At 41.6% G+C, this 17,910-nt stretch overlaps 1 protein-coding gene and 1 long non-coding RNA gene across 3 annotated transcripts in view; one reads left to right on the forward strand and one right to left on the reverse strand.

Moving 5' to 3' along the window:
- The window catches only part of prex1 (phosphatidylinositol-3,4,5-trisphosphate-dependent Rac exchange factor 1), a 79,939-nt gene extending 62,318 nt beyond the window's left edge, over window positions 1-17,621 (reverse strand). Inside the window, exon 1 of one of the 2 annotated variants that reach the window (XM_089012909.1) lies at window positions 17,224-17,621. In XM_089012909.1, coding sequence (XP_088869035.1) covers window positions 17,224-17,367 — 144 coding nt within the window. In that variant the 5' untranslated portion in view covers window positions 17,368-17,621. The remainder of the gene's footprint in view (window positions 1-17,223) is intronic. The other variant, XM_089012910.1, reaches the window with a different exon arrangement.
- On the forward strand, window positions 9,306-14,750 carry LOC148904030 (uncharacterized). The gene is made up of 3 exons (XR_016116154.1): window positions 9,306-10,073; window positions 10,201-10,356; window positions 13,142-14,750. It is a non-coding gene; the product is annotated as an uncharacterized LOC148904030 (long non-coding RNA).
- Window positions 17,622-17,910: the final 289 nt, after the last annotated feature.

A 17,910-nucleotide genomic window follows, 5' to 3' on the forward strand; every position in this document is an offset into this window, starting at 1 on the left:
GTAGAAAGGGTGGTGGGTCAGAACAACAAAGAAATCCTTTCAATCCAGTTCTCACTCTTTTGCCCACCCGCATCCAGGATTGTGTTGGCTGTTGTCATTGTTCCATTACAAAGCACACAGGTTTGTTTAGAGAGAATATTCTGGCTTTCTCCCTCCATCATCCTGTCTCAGACACCGACATCAGTCGAAGAAGCAGGTTGTGCACATCCAAAACAATTGGAAAGTGAGGTGTCAGAAATCAATACTTTGATCATCTAAGCTGAAAAAAAATGCAAGTGGAACCAATCAAACGCAGAACAAAAACAAATATATGATCCTCAACATGTCTGACGCTGCACGAATGTGTGTGTGTCACAGAATGCTTTCTCAGCACACTGTACATACAATACATATTGTCCATCCATCCATAAACACACACACACACACACACACACACATAAATATATGAATAAATCTGCTTGAATTGATAAATCACAAGAGGCAATCAGTGTCCACAATATACTTATGTCTTTCACACACAAACATCCAGGTACGAAATCACGCATAGCACACGCAAAGCGCACGTAGGTACACAACCTGGTGAAATACCGTAAATAACATCAGACAAAAAATCACTGTGGGCACAGGAGATACATAACCCAACAGCTTCCAGTATCAGGACTGGAGCTAAAACTGTGGTGACTTGGACAATGGTGGGAGAGGAAGTTGGCGTATCTAGACAGAGTATTTATTTGTTGACAGCTGTTGAAGGGTGAACCATAAGGATTTATCATTTGGCATGAGCCAAAGTTGATGCAGAATCCCTGGCAACCTGTTTGACTCTGTTATAATTTATTTCGTTCATGGGAGAAGAAGGAAATCGGAGTAGTGAAGAGGCTGTTCTCCATGTGAAGCAAGACCCCTGTAGTTCGTCCGTGAACAAATTTACAATAGACATGCGGGGGGAACTGATAGTCCAACTTAGTACGTCACTTTTTAAAACACATGTTCTTCATCGTGGAACCTTGAGTTACGAGTTGCGATATGACAACTCAAATCGCAAAGGCAATGGAAACCTTTCTCCGATTGTGTTCATTGTCATTTATTATCTGAAGCTAAATGTCCGAAATATGGCAAATGTAGCTTCATTTAAACTTTCATTTGTCAATATGATGTCACGCCGCTGCCACCAGGTGGTAATCTCAGCGACAATACGGGAAAAGTAAATATCTGCCAGCAGGTAGTTGGCAGGATCGGGGTGAGACGCTGCAGCAGCTAGCAAAAACAATTTTAGCAACAATCCTCTGCTGACCGTACTACGACCCTCTTAACACGTTGTGGTTTCGCTCCAAAATTTCTATTGTAATCACATTTTAAATGGCGGCGGATGAGATACAATCCATTCCAGGGATCATTTTGTCAAAATGGATTGTGAAGAATAATACAAGGTAGGAAGGCCGGCGAAGCCATGCTAATCTCAAAGATAACAATGTCACAGTGAAGAATAACTAATATATATATATTGTCGGATAAGTTGTTGTGACATAAAATGCCACATGTATTGATTTATTTTTCTTTCCATCTCACCCAGCATTAGCTTGTCATTTTCTCCACAAAGACAATACCGCAAAGCCCTTAATATAATGACATTAAGGTATGAGTTGTATTCTGAAGATGTTATCTCTTACGTGGGCCATAGCTAAGCTGCTTGCTGCGGGAGTCGTGAAAAGAAAACAGTGTAACTCGATTCTCCCATCTGAACACATTTGTTGAGCTCATTACTTCTTAATAAACATACCGAGAGGATAAGGACGGAGCTGATGGTCACTGTTTACTCTCTCCTACCGACATCTCAAATGACCTTTGTGCTTTTTTTTCGGACATCGGGTAACTGATGTGAATAGTGAGGTCCAGTTGAGGGCCATGCATTATGTTATAATCTCCCGATTAGAAAAGGCAAATTTATATAGTGCTTGTTCTACCAGAGACAAATTCCTTGTGTGTTCTACAAACTTGGCAATCAAGATGATTTTGATATCTTCATCCAGTGGGTACTCACAACAGCCGCAATTGTGGTTTGCTTTCATCGAACACGAAAGATAATGTCTTCATATTAACTCATTCACTGCCAGGAATCTGCAAAAATGTGTCCACTCCAGTGCCAGGATTTTTGTCATTATCACTCGAATTCCAGGACCCACAGAATATTGAGTTTTAGGACTATTATGAAATTATATGGGTCTGAAGTTATATGATCTTGAAATTAGGGTAGCTGTCCAAAATACAATGCAATACATACCTATTGGTTTATATAGCGCTTTAATAACAGCTGAAGCTGGAACAAAGCGCTAACATGAAAAAAAAGGGAAATGCTGCCCCTTGTGGAAACATTGCTAGATTTCTGGCCAGCACTTTATCGACGCTCCAGCAGGAAAAACAGAAACCCGAACAAATTCGGAAATGGCGCTGTACGTCGTATTTTCAATTCTCGAATAAATTTGGGAATGGCAGTGAATGAGTTAATCACATATGAGCTTTTGACAGCACGTTAGCGAGATGTAAAAACGAGGCATTGTTAAATTTTGGTAATTTAGGTAACATAAATAAAATATTCTTGGCTAAGTTCCTGTTTTTAAGTGTTCATCACATTTGATTGCTCACAGACGATGCAAGTATTGTTACCCCGATAAAAATAGCAGCAACATCCATCAGTTTGTTGACATTAGCTGATCAGATGGGACCCGAATTCCATCTTGCTAACTGCCAGAAAGGACTCCAGAGAGAGGTTGCACATGACGGCTGAGACAAAAAGGTTGGCAGGCTTTACAGAAGGCAAATAAGATTGTTCAGCTCTTCGTAACGCGCTTATAAAGCCCGCCAAGTACTATTTCCTCGAACCTAAAAAGCTCAGTATTTTCACACATAAAACAAGAACCAATATGGTCATAACATGATCAGCGTGGAGATACCACCAAGAAAGCAAGAAGTGGTTATCACATGAGAAGAAGCATCGCGTGTGTTTTAAAGTCGCATGTCACTAGATACATTTTCATCACAGGGGCACGTTGTTTTATCGACCTACAGTGATCAAATGAGGACGCGAGTTGTGAAACCGCCCGGTGCTGTGTCACTGTTCACTTTATTGCAGCAATGTACAACACAAAGTACACTTACACAACCTAACACACTCAGATAGAAGCACAGTATGTGATCTTCTGTTTCTAGAAAGATGATCACGCTATTTTTTTTTTTATTATTAACACAGTACGTGGTATGTATGCGATATGTTTAGTATACCACTTATAGGTTACACTGCATTGCAGGATACCATTTTTGATGTGGCTGTAGAATATTGAAAAAAGATGCAAGAGAAGTCGGAGTGAAAACAAAGTGCTACAGAAGTTTACAGGCAACACCTTAGCAAGCGTGTTTCCGTGTGGCCTACAAACAGGAAGAAGCGGAAAGAGAACAAAAAAAAAACTCCTTTTGGGCGCACACAAATATCAATCTATTCAAGTAGATCAGCGAGTGGCACAAGGAGCTGGGACAGGAAAATAAACAGTCTGCGCAACGAAGCAGTGCCTCTCACGGCAGATGTTGTTTCAGGGCAGGAAGTGTGGCCGTTGTGAAAAAAAGGAAGGACATGTTTAACTACTATGCCACTGCTCCGTCTTGTCTACGACAATCAGTCTTACAAAAGTGAACCTTGCAACAGTTATTTATGCATATACTTTCGCAGTTCAAGACAAAAATAATCATGAACCTGGGTTCCTCTCCTGGACTTCAATGTAGATCAACATCCATGTACAAGGACATACACAAATGTTACATTACACACGGGAAATAAATGTAAAATCCTTTTTAAAGGCAAATCCAATTCAATTAAATGCCAGCTTTGTCAACTAACATTAGATTTGCAGAGAAAACAATCATTTCAGCAGGTGAATAAAAAAAAAAAATACCCAAACAGCCACACTGTAATGTATACAATTTTGACTAATCCATATTACTTGTTATTAAATGCTCACTGTTTTATTGATGTCAGGTTTTGCATTTTTGGTAGGCATTGGGATGTCTTGATACTTGCTGACAATTTAGAATGTTGAAGAAGAATTTGTGTGAAGCATATTTACACCTTCCTCATTCATCATACGGGCAAAAAAAAAAATGTTCTGCAATGAAAATAAATTGAGGGAGACCCCCTTTGCTACCTCCCAATCCTGGAACTGATTGTATCCACCTCAGAAGTCAGTCATTTGACCCGACCTTAACATTTAAGAGCGCATCCATCATCATTGCCACCTGACACATTGCAAACACTGTTTATCACAGCCAACTGTACTCAGTGTCATGTACTATCCATCCGGCGTGACTGTATGACCTTCAATCAAAGGGTCAGATACGTGTCGGAGGGTCTGCTAACTGCTGCAGTAAATGGGCAGCAACAAAGAGCCAGACAGAAAGGTGTGAAGAGCCAGATGGACCATATGCTGATGTAGCCTTAAGTTCGCTCCAATGGGTGATGAGTAAAGAAGCCTGCTGCCCTCACGTCTGCCGTGTCAGCCTCGGGATCCTTTTTGACCTCCACCATCAAGCGAATCCTCACAACTTCATTATTTACAGTCACTCCTGTTTTGGAAGATTTTGAGTCAATGGCGCTATTCAAGAAAAAGCAACCCTAGAGAATCTCAAGGATATTGAGTTGACCCTCAGAGTATCAACAAACTGAAGTCAAGGTTTTAACAGGAAATATCGAGCACAAAGGTAAATGCAGTAAAAAGATCGTGCGGCGTTGCTTTTCTACTTTTACGATAAACAAGTTACCGATACGGCTTCGATGATAAAATACGGGATTGCACATCTGTGTGTATAATGTTAAACCATGGTCAACTTTTTAGCGGGTCGCCATCACAGTGAAGAGCTGCAGGGTTCGATTCCGACTCTGGCTTTCCGTTTGTTACAGTTTGCAAGGTGGAGTTTACATGGTCTCCCAGTGCCTGCATGGGTCTTCTCCGGGTATTCCGGTTTCCGTGGCAGGGTAAGGGAATACTCTAAATTGTCCCTAGGTGTGAATGTGGGCATGAACGGTTGGATGTGTACATAAATTAAACTAAGCATCTCAAGGCAAGGAAAAGGAAGCATGTACAACTTTGTCAGTTGGGAGGAAAAACAGGTTCTTCATCAAAAGTATAAAGAGAGTTACAGGCATGCCTCTTGAGAATCACCCAATAAGGCTTTTGCTAAAACTTGTCAGTGTTAGTTTACTTGACTTAATTTAGAGGCTTAGCACTTTGCTAACGGTGCGAGCCACCCACATTGTTGTGTCCAAGTTCTTTGGTCACCAGCAAACTCTCCAGCCCCTACCATCCACAAGAAAACAACAAGCTGTAAAACAATGAATGTGTCCATGAATTGTGTCTTTTAGGTTAGCCAGACACAAAAGGGAGGGGACACAGGCCATTTTTGGAGAAGCCTTGGGGCTACTTTGGGGTCATCATGGGAAAAAATTGAACAAATAAATGTCAAAATTCCCTCTTCAGAGGGCAAAGTGCAACAGAGGCTGTGAATGTTCCGTGTTGCTGCCACAATAAAGGATTCTAGCAAACCTTCAGTAGACTTCGTTCTCCCTGAGGCCCAAATTCACAAGCTCTTCTCTCAGGCGGCCTTAAAACTCCCACAACGCTCAAACTAATCGCTCCCCATCTTCCAAAAGAAAGTGGTCTTCACACAAGCAATCACAAAAAAACAAAGACGTCTTCTTTGACTGTTGTCCAGTTTCTACCCTCAGCCACTCCCTCCAACTCACTTCCACTTTGAAAGACTTTAAAACGTCAGGGTTCTTTCAGTAGCTCACATGGGGGTGGACCAATGCTGAAAATTTGCGAAGACAGAGAAGTAGTACGCAATTGTGCCGATACTTGTATCGTGTTTATCACCATTTCAATTCTCCTAACATTTGGGCCGCGGCATTAACAGCGTCCGGTGAGGCACTTCAGCATTTATATTAAAAAAAAATGATAGCACAACTGCGAGTAGGCTTGGTTTTATGACTTGCTCCAAGCCTGTTAGCTTGCGAGCTAGCCGTTGGCTGCTCATGTTATGTGCATGAGGTAATTGGGTCCGTCATCTGTCCACATACTACATTGATATCACTCCATGTCATGGTGCCATCCATGCCAATCATCGAGATAACGGGAATCTGCTGATTCAAAACCTGCCGAGGGAATCAGAATCAGAAAACCTTTATTCGTCCCACAATGGGGAATTGCAACAGATACATGTACCACCATGGTGGTATCTGTTGCCGTGATTGATCATTGGTGTTGTCAGAGAGTGATTCGCAGATCAATTCGGCTCAAACCTTCCATTCAGAAAGCATTAAAATAGTAACTCTGCGGAAGCGTTTAAAATTGTCTTTGGCTTTTAAGAAAACAATATACACTCAGTTGACATGAAGGCAGCATCTTCAAAAGACTTTAGCGCCTGGTCAATTTAGCGCGAGCGAATGCTAACGTTGGCATACATCCCATAGTAGCAGTAGAACAGCACATATTAAATGGCAACCCCCCACCCGCCAACCATGACCGCTCACTGGAAAAGGCACACAACAAAAATCTCTCTTCAAACACCAACACCTTTGACAAACGGTAAATCCCTTAACAGCACGTCACTCTTTAATTGTAACCCACTTGTAGTGTGGGTTACGCTCTGTCTCCCATCGAGCAGGGGTGTCAAATTCATTTTTGACGTGGGCCACATTTTAGTTGCCATTTCCCTTGGAGGGCCGTTATAACTCAAACTAAATTAAAAAAAAGTCAATAATTATGATGTATTACACTTTTTTTCAAGTTACCGTAATGAGGGGTTTGGTTACAATTTTTTTTTTACAATATGTCTCTTAGTTGTTACATAAGAGAATTGTAAATTGTGTTTGATATTTAACAAGCATAATGGAAATTGACATTTGATTTGCTTTTGCGGGTCACATAAAATAATGTGGCAGGTAAGATCTGGTTCCCAGGACTGGAGTTTGACTGACATCTTTGACCATTAGTATTTTCCCCCCAACAGTAGACATGACTTTACCTTAAAAATGATCAGAACTTAAATAATTAAAATCATAAGCTGAAAGATCATCTCAAACTGATATGAGAATTATAGTGTAAAAATATATCGAGTTCCAAAATGCAATAAGAGACCGGCATAGCTATTTCCAATTGAGCTCGTCATGTGACCTGCTTGCTGCCACAGACCACAAGCAGCCTGGGACTTTTAGTCTGACCTTTCCTTATTAGACAAAGAATTCAACCATTCAGTAATCTTAGACAGGTTTTAAAAGTTCAAGAAATGTGTTTGCTGTTTTTTTTTTTTCTTCCCGAATGGGCAAATGACCTTTTGACCTGAAGGAGAAGGGACACATCTGGTTGTACTTGAGGAAGCTAACAAACACGTTAAGGCCGCTACCTCGATTGGTGAAGCCTCTGCGAGCCTCGGTGATGACATTATCTAGCATGAATAAATGTACTGTACACCACACTTAAACAGATACATTTGACACATGTTACAAGATATTTCATGTTCTGTTTACAATTCGGTTGAAGGAGCCCAAGCTGACCTTTTCATACACATTAAACCAATTTTCTACACGTGATTCCTCCAATATTTACACACGGTAGCAGCAACTTTTTGATGGGAGGAGGTGGGGTAAGATCAGGGTGGGGCTTTTGACTTATGCCTCTGGGTATTACAGTGGTTTAGACTTGTTAACTTTTAATACCTTAAATTCCTGTCGCAGTCTTGTGCCTGGAAAAGCATGGCTTAGTAACACACATTATCGCACGTGACCCCCCCCCCCCAAAAAAAAAAAAAAAAAAAAAAAAAAAATCAACTGCCATTCACCTTTGTTTTTTTTTATGATGATGTTGCGCCACAAAGCAACGGACCAGTCTTCAAGTACGATGAGGTTCAACACACACCAAGTGACAATGCGATTAGAACAGTTTCCTAGCATTCGGGATACCGCAATGAGATTTTAAAGGACAACCGACGCCTCCAGACAAGATGTGTCCATAATTTGTAAAAATCACTTCAAATGACTTCTACTGAGCGTATTTTACAAAGATTCCGCCGCATATAGCTATATTTTATGTTTTAAGACTCGCGCCGAATATTGTTGTTTTTGAGTTGGTGACGATTCCTGACATCACGTCACAGAAGGAACGCCCCTGACTGAGAAAGCAACACACAATGCATTTTGCGGTACTTTGTTTGGTCTGGAAACTTCGTGTTGATGGTGAAATTAGAAGGACAACACGTAAATAATGCGATGGTGAATCGTGTATTGCACCAAGACAACTACAGTAAAGTCTCGTTATATCGATATTCAAGGGAGTCCGAAAAAATATCGATATAACCGGGACTATCGATATATCCGACCCTGTTTGCATGTAATTTTCTCCATGCGTGCATAGAAATAGTATCGATATAACCGGGACTATCGATATATCCGATATCGATATAACGAGACTTTACTGTATTTGATATTCGTTGACACAAATTCCCAGCAGACTAATGAGCCCATTTCCAAAGGAGCTTTGGCGCCATCTTCTCCCTTTGTCTGGGACGCTACACATCATTCCTGACGCCTCAAAATGACCCGGAAAAACTTCTTTAATCGATTGCAAACATTGATGCTTTCCTCTTCAGAACTATTTGAATCATAACTGGATGAGTAACAAGAAAGCATCTTCTCCGAATCTAAAGCCAGTTTTGATTCTCGAGCAGGGCAAGACGTCTTGGCGTGACATCACGAACTGGGGGCGGGACTTTCTGAAAATGCCCAATCCACAGCTCAATTTTTTGCCGTTTTAGCACACTTTAAGTCATTTTTATTGGTGTTTTGCGTTTGACTAAAAATATCATCCTGCGTGTTTTGGGTATTTTAGATGCTATAAAACGTTTTTCTGATGTCAGTTAGGAAACAAAAAATGGTGTCGGTTGTCCTTGAAGAATGGCCGAACGTGCTATGATATCAAATTTTTAATCGCAAGTGAGCAACATTGCAGCACGGCAGCTATCACCACCTTTCCATCAATCATGTTGAGCCGCTTCTTTCACGACAAAAATTAATGACATGTCTTGGAAATCAAACTATCCACGACAATATATAACACCGGATGTGCCGTTCCCCAATGAGAAGACCATTAGTCACTTTTTTTCTGGAACAAATTGGCCAGGCATACTCTCCAGGTATGCAGGTGCGAGTCTCTGACAGTCATTTTTATTCACAATTGTCTACTTCAATCGTGTTTGATTACATTGCTGAATGATGTGTCTTTTCACAGTAGATGGAACAATAACATTTCTAAGGGTTACTCAAGATGATGTACTTTGAAACCAAAACAACAACATAATGCTGGACTGCAGTACTGTGATATTAATCAGTCATCATCTAATCTAAATAAATAACACAGGTGTTTTCAGTCTTTTCTAAAGGTCAATGCACACAAGTACTGTTTGGAGAACACTGTTGTCTTCATGTCAGTATTCAGCAATTCGAAGAAGCCCATTCTCATTTCTATTAAGATGTTGCCGCTTCACCGTAGCTGAAAACAATCAACCTGAATCGTTTAATTCTCTCCCCTCCGCTTTATCAAAGCACTAGAATATCAGACAACGGGTAACGTTGGATGTCGAGATTAAAATGGGTGTAACGCATTACACGTGGAGACTAAATGGCTTGTTTAAAGCTCCAGAACCTCGTAAAACCTCAGCAGGCCTCCATCGTAACCGTCCTACCTGCTGTTATTAAAAAAAAAAAATTACACGATGCGTGCCCTGCTATGACTTCAGCTCGGCTGAGGTTGCAGTGGACTGAAATCACCAGCGTTGGGAGGCTAAACAGAGTTACACTATTTATACCAACTCTCCTTTGAGAAAGTCCAGGGAAACTTGACGCTTGTGTGTGCCACGAACAGGGCAGGCGAAGGAGCAAAGGAAACAGAACACAAAAGGAAATTGACACATGCTGAAGATTGGAACAGAAGTGGAGACGACTTGCTGCATGACGGCCTCGCTACATTCACGTGTTATGTGTAAGCACGCGTGTGTGTCATCCTGTTTACTTACGATTACAACAACATGCTGTAGAGAAGCAAACGCGCGGGGCAGAACAACAAACAACATCTGAGCTTTTCATAATCTCACGTGTGTGGCCCAAAGGAAGGACGGGATTTCCAGATCCTTCCTATTATCCCACAGCAGTGATGATGCAACCCCCACACACCAGCCCCCCGCCTCAATCAGCATTTACTTTTCACGGGGTCAAGAAAGAGGTGCCACAACTGTTGTCTATCGTGAACAGGCGTTCGAGATAAGGTGAGAAGCTCCGTCACCACAAGAGAAGGGGGGTCAGGAGGGTGATTGGGGGGGTGGTTAGTGTAAGTCAAGAAGGCCCACTTGAGGTGGTTTGAGTAACGATAATAGAAACAAAATAATCTGATGTGTGTGCCAAGATGGTAACTGGCAAATTACAACAATAACATCGTGTTCCACCATTTTGGGTCTGCTGTGCTCGCACATGCATTTAAAGATGTCTTGATTTTTTTTTTTTACAACGGACAGTTAATCATTTATATGAGGGGGTGTATATGGCGTGGTGTCAAACTCATTTTTTACCGCGGGCCACATTGTAGTTATCCTCTCAAGGGTCGTTATGAATTTGGGGAAACCATTAGAAGGTTTCATCTCCTCCACATATTACATACAGAGCGCTCAACAAATGAATGAATAACTAGTTTTCAAATCTGCAGTCAAGAATAATGACTGTTATTATGGGTTAAATACGACAATTTGAAATTTCAGTTCAAACTTTAACTCATTCATTGCCAGACAAAGTGCAAAAATATGCCCACTCCAGTTTTTCTCATTTTCACTCATATTGCAGGAGCAAAAGAATACTGAGTTTGTTTTAGGACTACATAAACCTTCAATGCAGCGTAATAAACCACAGAAGCTCTTCTTTCATCAGAAAAAAATAGTTAATTCCTAAGTTATATGGGTCTGGAGTTATCTAAACTTAAAATGGGGGTGTCTGTACAAAAGGCAAATGCAAATCACTTTATTGGCACCCCCCATCCCACGCAAGAAAAACAAAAACCCAAACATATTCAGGAATGGCGCTCCAAATTATGCTTTTCAATTCCCGAATAAATTCGGGAATGGCAGTGAATGAGTTCATAAGCATCATGGCACTTGCTTAATTTGCTTTCGCGGGCCGAATAAAATGATGTGGCAGACCAGATTTGGCCCCCAGGCCTTGACTTTGACACCTGTGCCATAGTGAGAGCTGCATGGACAGCTCAATAACCTATGAGCAAGGCATCAAACTCTTGTAATTTGTCACAGTTATTTGCATAAAGAAATTGATGTGGAATGGATGTCAAACAGTGAATCACTACCATCAAGGGAGTCGTCGGTTTTAGCGCTACTATATTCTACTGATCTTCGGTGGAAACGAGTCACAAAGGAGGGCGGATGTCCAGAAAAAGACCCTGCAGCTTTTATGGCAGCAAACTCCATTGTTAAGCTTCTATAGGGAAATCCCCTCACTAAGAAAAAGAGGAAGAGAAGATGGATGGCCTACATTTTGGTACTGGATATGGTGAGATACAACACAAAGCTGATTCAGATTTGATCCCCACTAATCTAAGGAACTAAGCAGTGATCAGATGCTAACAAGGGAATTTGTGGATGGGAACAAAAAGTTGATATTGCAATTGACTCTGGCTTGTTTATAAAGCAGCTTTCACTCTGGCGGGAAAATTGAGACATGCAATGATAGCAACTCAAAAAAGAAACCCAAAACCAACCCTGTAATCCCTCATTTCAAACTCCCATCCACCTCTTCCAGCCCTACCCTGTTGCATTCAGAGCACAGAATGAACTCATGAGCGCCACCTACTCGTGTTTTTTTTTCGGTGCAACTCTGGCTAGGAGTCTTGTTTTGTGCCGTGACAGATTTACTGAACCCTCCATAAAGGGTGGAAATGGGAGGTTAAAAATAAATCAGTGTTAATTAGTGTAAGAGGTGATGTTTGTTCGATATTTGCCGCAGGATGAAAAGTTCCAATGAGAATGTGGGAAAGCAGAAATATTCATCAAGTCTTTCAGCGATGGCACTGAGTGGAGCTCAAATCAATGCCAAGACTTTAGAAACGGACATCTAACTAAATTTCCTTAACCGAGCTTGGGATGATTAAATGACCGCCATCCGACTCTGTGGTTACTTGTAAATTAACATTAATATTCATTGGACAGATCGAGGTTTGAGAGCGGGAATAGACAGTGAGAAAATAGAGAACCTTAAAGGACAACCGACACCATTTTTTTGTTTCCTAACTGACATCAGAAAAACATTTTATAGCATCTAAAATACCCAAAACACGCAGGATGATATTTTTAGTCAAGTGCAATGCAGTCAAGTGTCCAAAAACTACTTCAAATTGAACCTGGAAGTGGCCAGTTTCAGAAGGTCCCGCCCCCTTGCTCGTGACGTCAGGCCAAGCCTTGCTCGAGAATCAAAACAATGGCTTCAGATTCGGAGAAGATGCTTTCTTGTTACTCATCCAGTTATGAATCTGATTCAAATAGTTCTGAAGAGGAAAGCATACATGTTTGCAATTAAATAATTTATTCTGTGCCATTTTGAGGCAACATTGGGGGGAAATGTGTCACCAAAAAAAAGGCAGAAAATGGCGACCAAGCTCTGTGTGAGAAATTAATCAGCCCGTTTCCACAGGCTGATTAATTCCTTACATGGAGCTTTGTTGCCCTCTTCTGCCTCTTTTTTGGTGGAACACGAAGTTTTCAAACCAAACAAGTACAGCAAAATGCATTATCGTGATGGAAGGACTGCTACAATGTGTCCTTTTTTCGGTCAGGGGCGTTCCTTCAGTGACGTACACGTGAGGCCTCGTCACCAACTCAAAAACAAGACTTCCGGAATATTCAGCGCGAGTCTTAAAATGTAAAATATAGCTATATGCGGTGGCATTTTTGTAAAATATGCTCAGTAGAAGTCATTTGAAGCAATTTTACAAATTATGGACACAACTTGTCCAGAGGCGTCGGTTGTCCTTTAAATTATTCTCTATCTTTACAGAAACCATGTGTTGTAATGTACCAGAGGCCGGACCCCCTTATCAACACCCCTGTGGGCTAAGTGGTAACAAAGACTTCGCTCCCGTGGAGGTAAGAGGGCAAGCTCAGCTGGAGTCTGGATGGAGAGCAAGTGAATGGATTAGCAGCAAAGGAGGCCTCTTGGAAGAAGACTTTTTTAAGTTTAAGTAGTACATTTTCTCCTTGGCCAACCCAATCAGCAGTGCTCCAATGGCACAATGTACAGAGAACTAAATCCCACGTGAATATGTTTCATATTAAAATGTGTTAAGGGCGCCAAACTCATCTACACCACATTTTGGCACTCCGACATTTGGTTAGTTCTTCAAGGGTTGAGCAAGAGATATGACAATTTGCTGACTGGTTTACAAAGATCGTAATTTCCACTGTCATGGTTCTGTTTTCATTTCAAAATGTCTGTGGGAAAAACTGAAAGGAAAAAAAACGACACCAGATGGACAGAATCAGGTGGAACAAGAGACTATGACAACAATGCATGAAAACAAGTTTTAGTTATCAGTGTGTGTTTGTGGGAAACAGCAATGGCTTTCTAAAACGACACAACATTTTGTTCTTGACGACCGCCACGCCATTAGACTACCAGATACGGAGCATTCTATGTCTTAGAGCGGGTCACACTAAAAATCCATCACAAACAAGACTGCCCGGCTATCATGTGCTTCCGTCAAGATTCTGTCTATCGACGCAGTTCTGCCGGGGAATTCACGCAAACAGACGTAGCCATGTTGAATGATAAATGGACAAGCAGCCCTCCCACCCCCCACCCACAAAAGAGAGAGTATAAAGCTGTTACTGTGTGGTGGTGGGGGGGGGGGGTTCTTCTCCAAAAAGAAAACAAGGTAACAAATGTGTTTCATGACTCCAAATTGGCTAACCACCTTTGCGTTCATCAAACATAGCATGAGTTGAAATGCTATGCATACTTTCCAACATTTTCCAATGTGTTGTTTAAAATACTGGATACCAGATTGTGATATGTGACAAGACGAAAAAGCAATCCCAGGCTTTTGGTATCGTGGTTTTAAAGCGTCCTAGTTCATCTCATGGTTAACTAATAGAATGCAACTACCGAAGCTCAAAACATGTACTCTACGGTACCTCTTGAAAGACCAATAACACCAATTTCTTCAGCAGACGTACAAGCAAAATGTCATCACAAACGACTTCTATTACTGCCTGAAAGAACAACCGAACCCATTTTTTTGTTTCCTAACTGACATCAGAAAAACGTTTTATAGCATCTAAAATACCCAAAACACGCAGGCTGATATTTTTAGTCAAATGAAAAACAGCAATAAAAATGACTTAAAGTGTCCCAAAACTACTTCAAAATGACCTCACAAAGTTTCAGTTCTAGAAGGTCCCGCCCCCTTGTTCATGACATCACGCCAGGACGTCTTGCCTTGCTCAAGAATCAAAACAATGGCTTCAGATTCAGAGAAGATGCTTTCTTGTTACTCATCCAGTTATGAATATGATTCAAATAGTTCTGAAGAGGAAAGCATAAATGTTTGCAATCGATTAAAGAAATTCTGTGTCATTTTGAGGAATCTGGACTGAAATGTAGCGTCCCAGAAAATGCACAAGATGGGGCCCAAGCTCCATTGGAAATGGGTTGATTTGTCTGCTGGGAATTTGTGTCAACTAGTATCAAATAGTAGTCTTGGTGCAACACACAACAATTCACCATCGCGTTATTGATGTGTTTTCCTTTCAATTTTCGCCATCAATACGGATCAACACGAAGTTTTCAGACCAAACAAAGTACCGCAAAATGCATTGTGTGTTGCTTTCTCCGTCAGGGGCGTTCCTTCTGTGACGTCACGTCAAGAACAAAACTTCCTGAATATTCAGCGTGAGTCTTAAAATGTAAAATATAGCTATATGCGGTGGAATCTTTGTAAAAGTCATTTGAAGTTATTTTACAAATTATGGACACAACTTGTCCGGAGGCATCGATTGTCCTTTAAGTGATTATGTAATTGCTTGGTGTTTGTTATATTTCCTGTAAAATATGATGTTGAGGAATTGGTCTGCTTGGTTTATCCCAAGCACAAAGATTGGATTGGATTTGCCTTTATTAGTCTCGCAGTGGAGAAATTTACAATTCACAGCAGCAAAGAAGACGACGAAACATGGAAGTGTCCTGTAAGGAAGCCCTCTAGTATATAATTTGACATCCTTTCAACTATAAGTCAATTAAAAATATATCTATATATTCTTTGCGATTGGCCGGCAACCAATTCAGGGTGTCACCCGCCTCGTGCCCGAAGACAGCTGGGATAGGCTCCAGCACCCCCCGACCCTAATGAGGAATAAGCGGTACGGAAAATGGATGGATGGATATATATTCTGTGGATGTTACAGGACAGATGTACACAACCTTCTCGAATAGACTTTGGCCCACTTAAACGGGGGAGGTACCAGCTTTCACATGTCCACCGACATCTCGGCTAAATCTTGGAGGCTGCGGCCATTATCACTTCTCTGTGGGGGGGCGGAGGGGCTACAAGAAGAGGCAGACAGAGCACGTCCCTCTGCTGCTGCCCAAACCGTCTTGCAACACAAGATAAGCACCGACTGCCTGTTACGTGGCGAAGACGTAACGAGGTGCTTTTTTTTTTTCCAAACACTGATCGTATAAATGGTGTCAATGCATCACACTGGTGCAGTGTTCTCCTGGCGTTACATAATGACTGAACAAAAAAAGCACACTACAACATAATAATGTTATGAAGTGAGGGCTAGATTAAAATACCTGTTTCAAAGTGAGGAAGTGCACACAAACATGTGACAGAAAAATGATGAGAAAGAAGAAACAGCATGACAAACCTTTGCCATTGTTAAACAACCACCGGTATGTGGATAAAACAATAGCGTGTTTGTTGACAGCACCATTTAAAACAGAGCGAAGCCACATGAAGACGAGACTGGCTTTTGACCATGTTGTGACCAAAAAAAGTAATAATGCACACAAATAAAAGACACACTCCTTTTGGCATATTAAATGCTAATAATTCGATCCAGGTTCAATTGGGATGTTTTGCTTATTTTGAATGTTGCTGTCCTGATGACCATTTTGTGTTTGGGAGCCTTTTGCGGAGCATCTTCATCTTTATTAAGTTCACTGAGTTGATTGTTCTGTAGCCACAAGGGGACATAAGCCAGTGTCTTCATGTGCCAGTCCCGAGCCCGGATAGATACAGAGGGTTTTGTCAGGAATCCGACGTAAAATCTTGGCCAAAACAAACATGCGAATCAAACCTCTGAAAATGGAGGATACTGAAATCGCTGTGGCGACCCCTTAAAGGGAAAAGCCGAAAGAAAAAGAAGTTCAATTGGGATGCACGACAACACCTGACCCAAGTGAGGAGCAATTTGCGAAACAACGTGCATGTGTTTACTTTGAAAAATATTTTTTTCCAAAAGTACTAGTATGACGTTATAGTTAAAATGGTCTGGAAAGGGATGGAAGGGATGCCTTGATGTTGATTGCTCATGAATAACAATTTACGTGCAATAATGTTGATTTATTTCGAACCTGCGTAATCAAACACAATGGGGATGTGTGAATGACGCCTGTGAGATAAGATCACAGCAGGTCTGTCTGACTTCACAGTTACAGCATACAAAACGAAAAGATGTCAAATGCTACTATGTAAGGACCGATTTGTGCGCAAATGCAAAGCAAAGTGTTCTAAAGGTTATACAAAAAAAGTTGCTCAAATAGTAGAAACTGCCGTCGTAGATTTTCACGCCAAATCTGGTTGAGATTCCAGAGATTTTACGAGACAGGGCTGCTTTATTGCAACACAAAACAAGCTGAGCTAAATAGAGAATATATAATTAAATGTTTTGATATGCAGCGCCGAATTAATGAAATTAATTTATTCTTTCGGGGCAGCCCGACACTCGTCTCGACGGTTGTGAACAGAGGATGTTGCGTTTAAAGTGATTGTGGTCGGAGTTTGGTGTGTTGGAGTGAAACATGTGGATAATAAAAAACGGGACCACAAAAGGAGTGAGAGGTTAAATCAAACTTACCGACTGGAGGAAGAGTAAAGTTCGCACATAATCCCGCTCTGTGTTTAACGTTTCGTTGAGGACACAAAGCCTGAGTCGCTGCTGACGATCCGACTCCTTGACGGCGTGCACCGCGTTCTCCAGATGCCCGTCTTCCTCGTCCATGGTGGGGAGAAAACCCCTCAAAAAGGTGCCTCGCAACAAGAAGGTTGGAGGGTGCAAAAGTAGTCTTCTCGCGTCGAGTTATCCCCGCTTGGCTTGCCAGCGACCCCTCAGTCCATTTCGAAGCATTCAAGCAACAAGGTCCCCGGGTGGGAGATGCTTGGAGCACCGCGCACCACGCGTGAAGCTCTACCAGCAAGAGAGGAGACGTCCGCTTGTATCAGCAAGCAGCAGCTGAGAGCCGAGCAGCGGACACCCGAGGATGAAGAGGAGGAGTGGCTGATTCACTTTTGGGGTGGCTAAAGACCCCTCTAGCGGCGAGTCAACTGTTGACACCTTCGGTCGGACCCAGGGGTCAGCAATGAATGGCCCTAAGGAATATAACTAAGACAGAGGGAGAAAGATGTCATTTGCATTTGAAATGTAATCACACGTTCTATAAAAATCAAGTCAAATTTGTTTATTTGTCGTGACACATAAGATATCCAACATGAGTCAACAGACGTGTGGTCAGGGTAGGCAAGTGAAGCAGTGACCTTACCTGCT

Source organism: Hippocampus bargibanti, linkage group LG01, assembly GCF_051943395.1.
Source record: "Hippocampus bargibanti isolate YZ-2025 linkage group LG01, ASM5194339v1, whole genome shotgun sequence".
Taxonomy (NCBI): Eukaryota; Metazoa; Chordata; class Actinopteri; order Syngnathiformes; family Syngnathidae; genus Hippocampus; species Hippocampus bargibanti.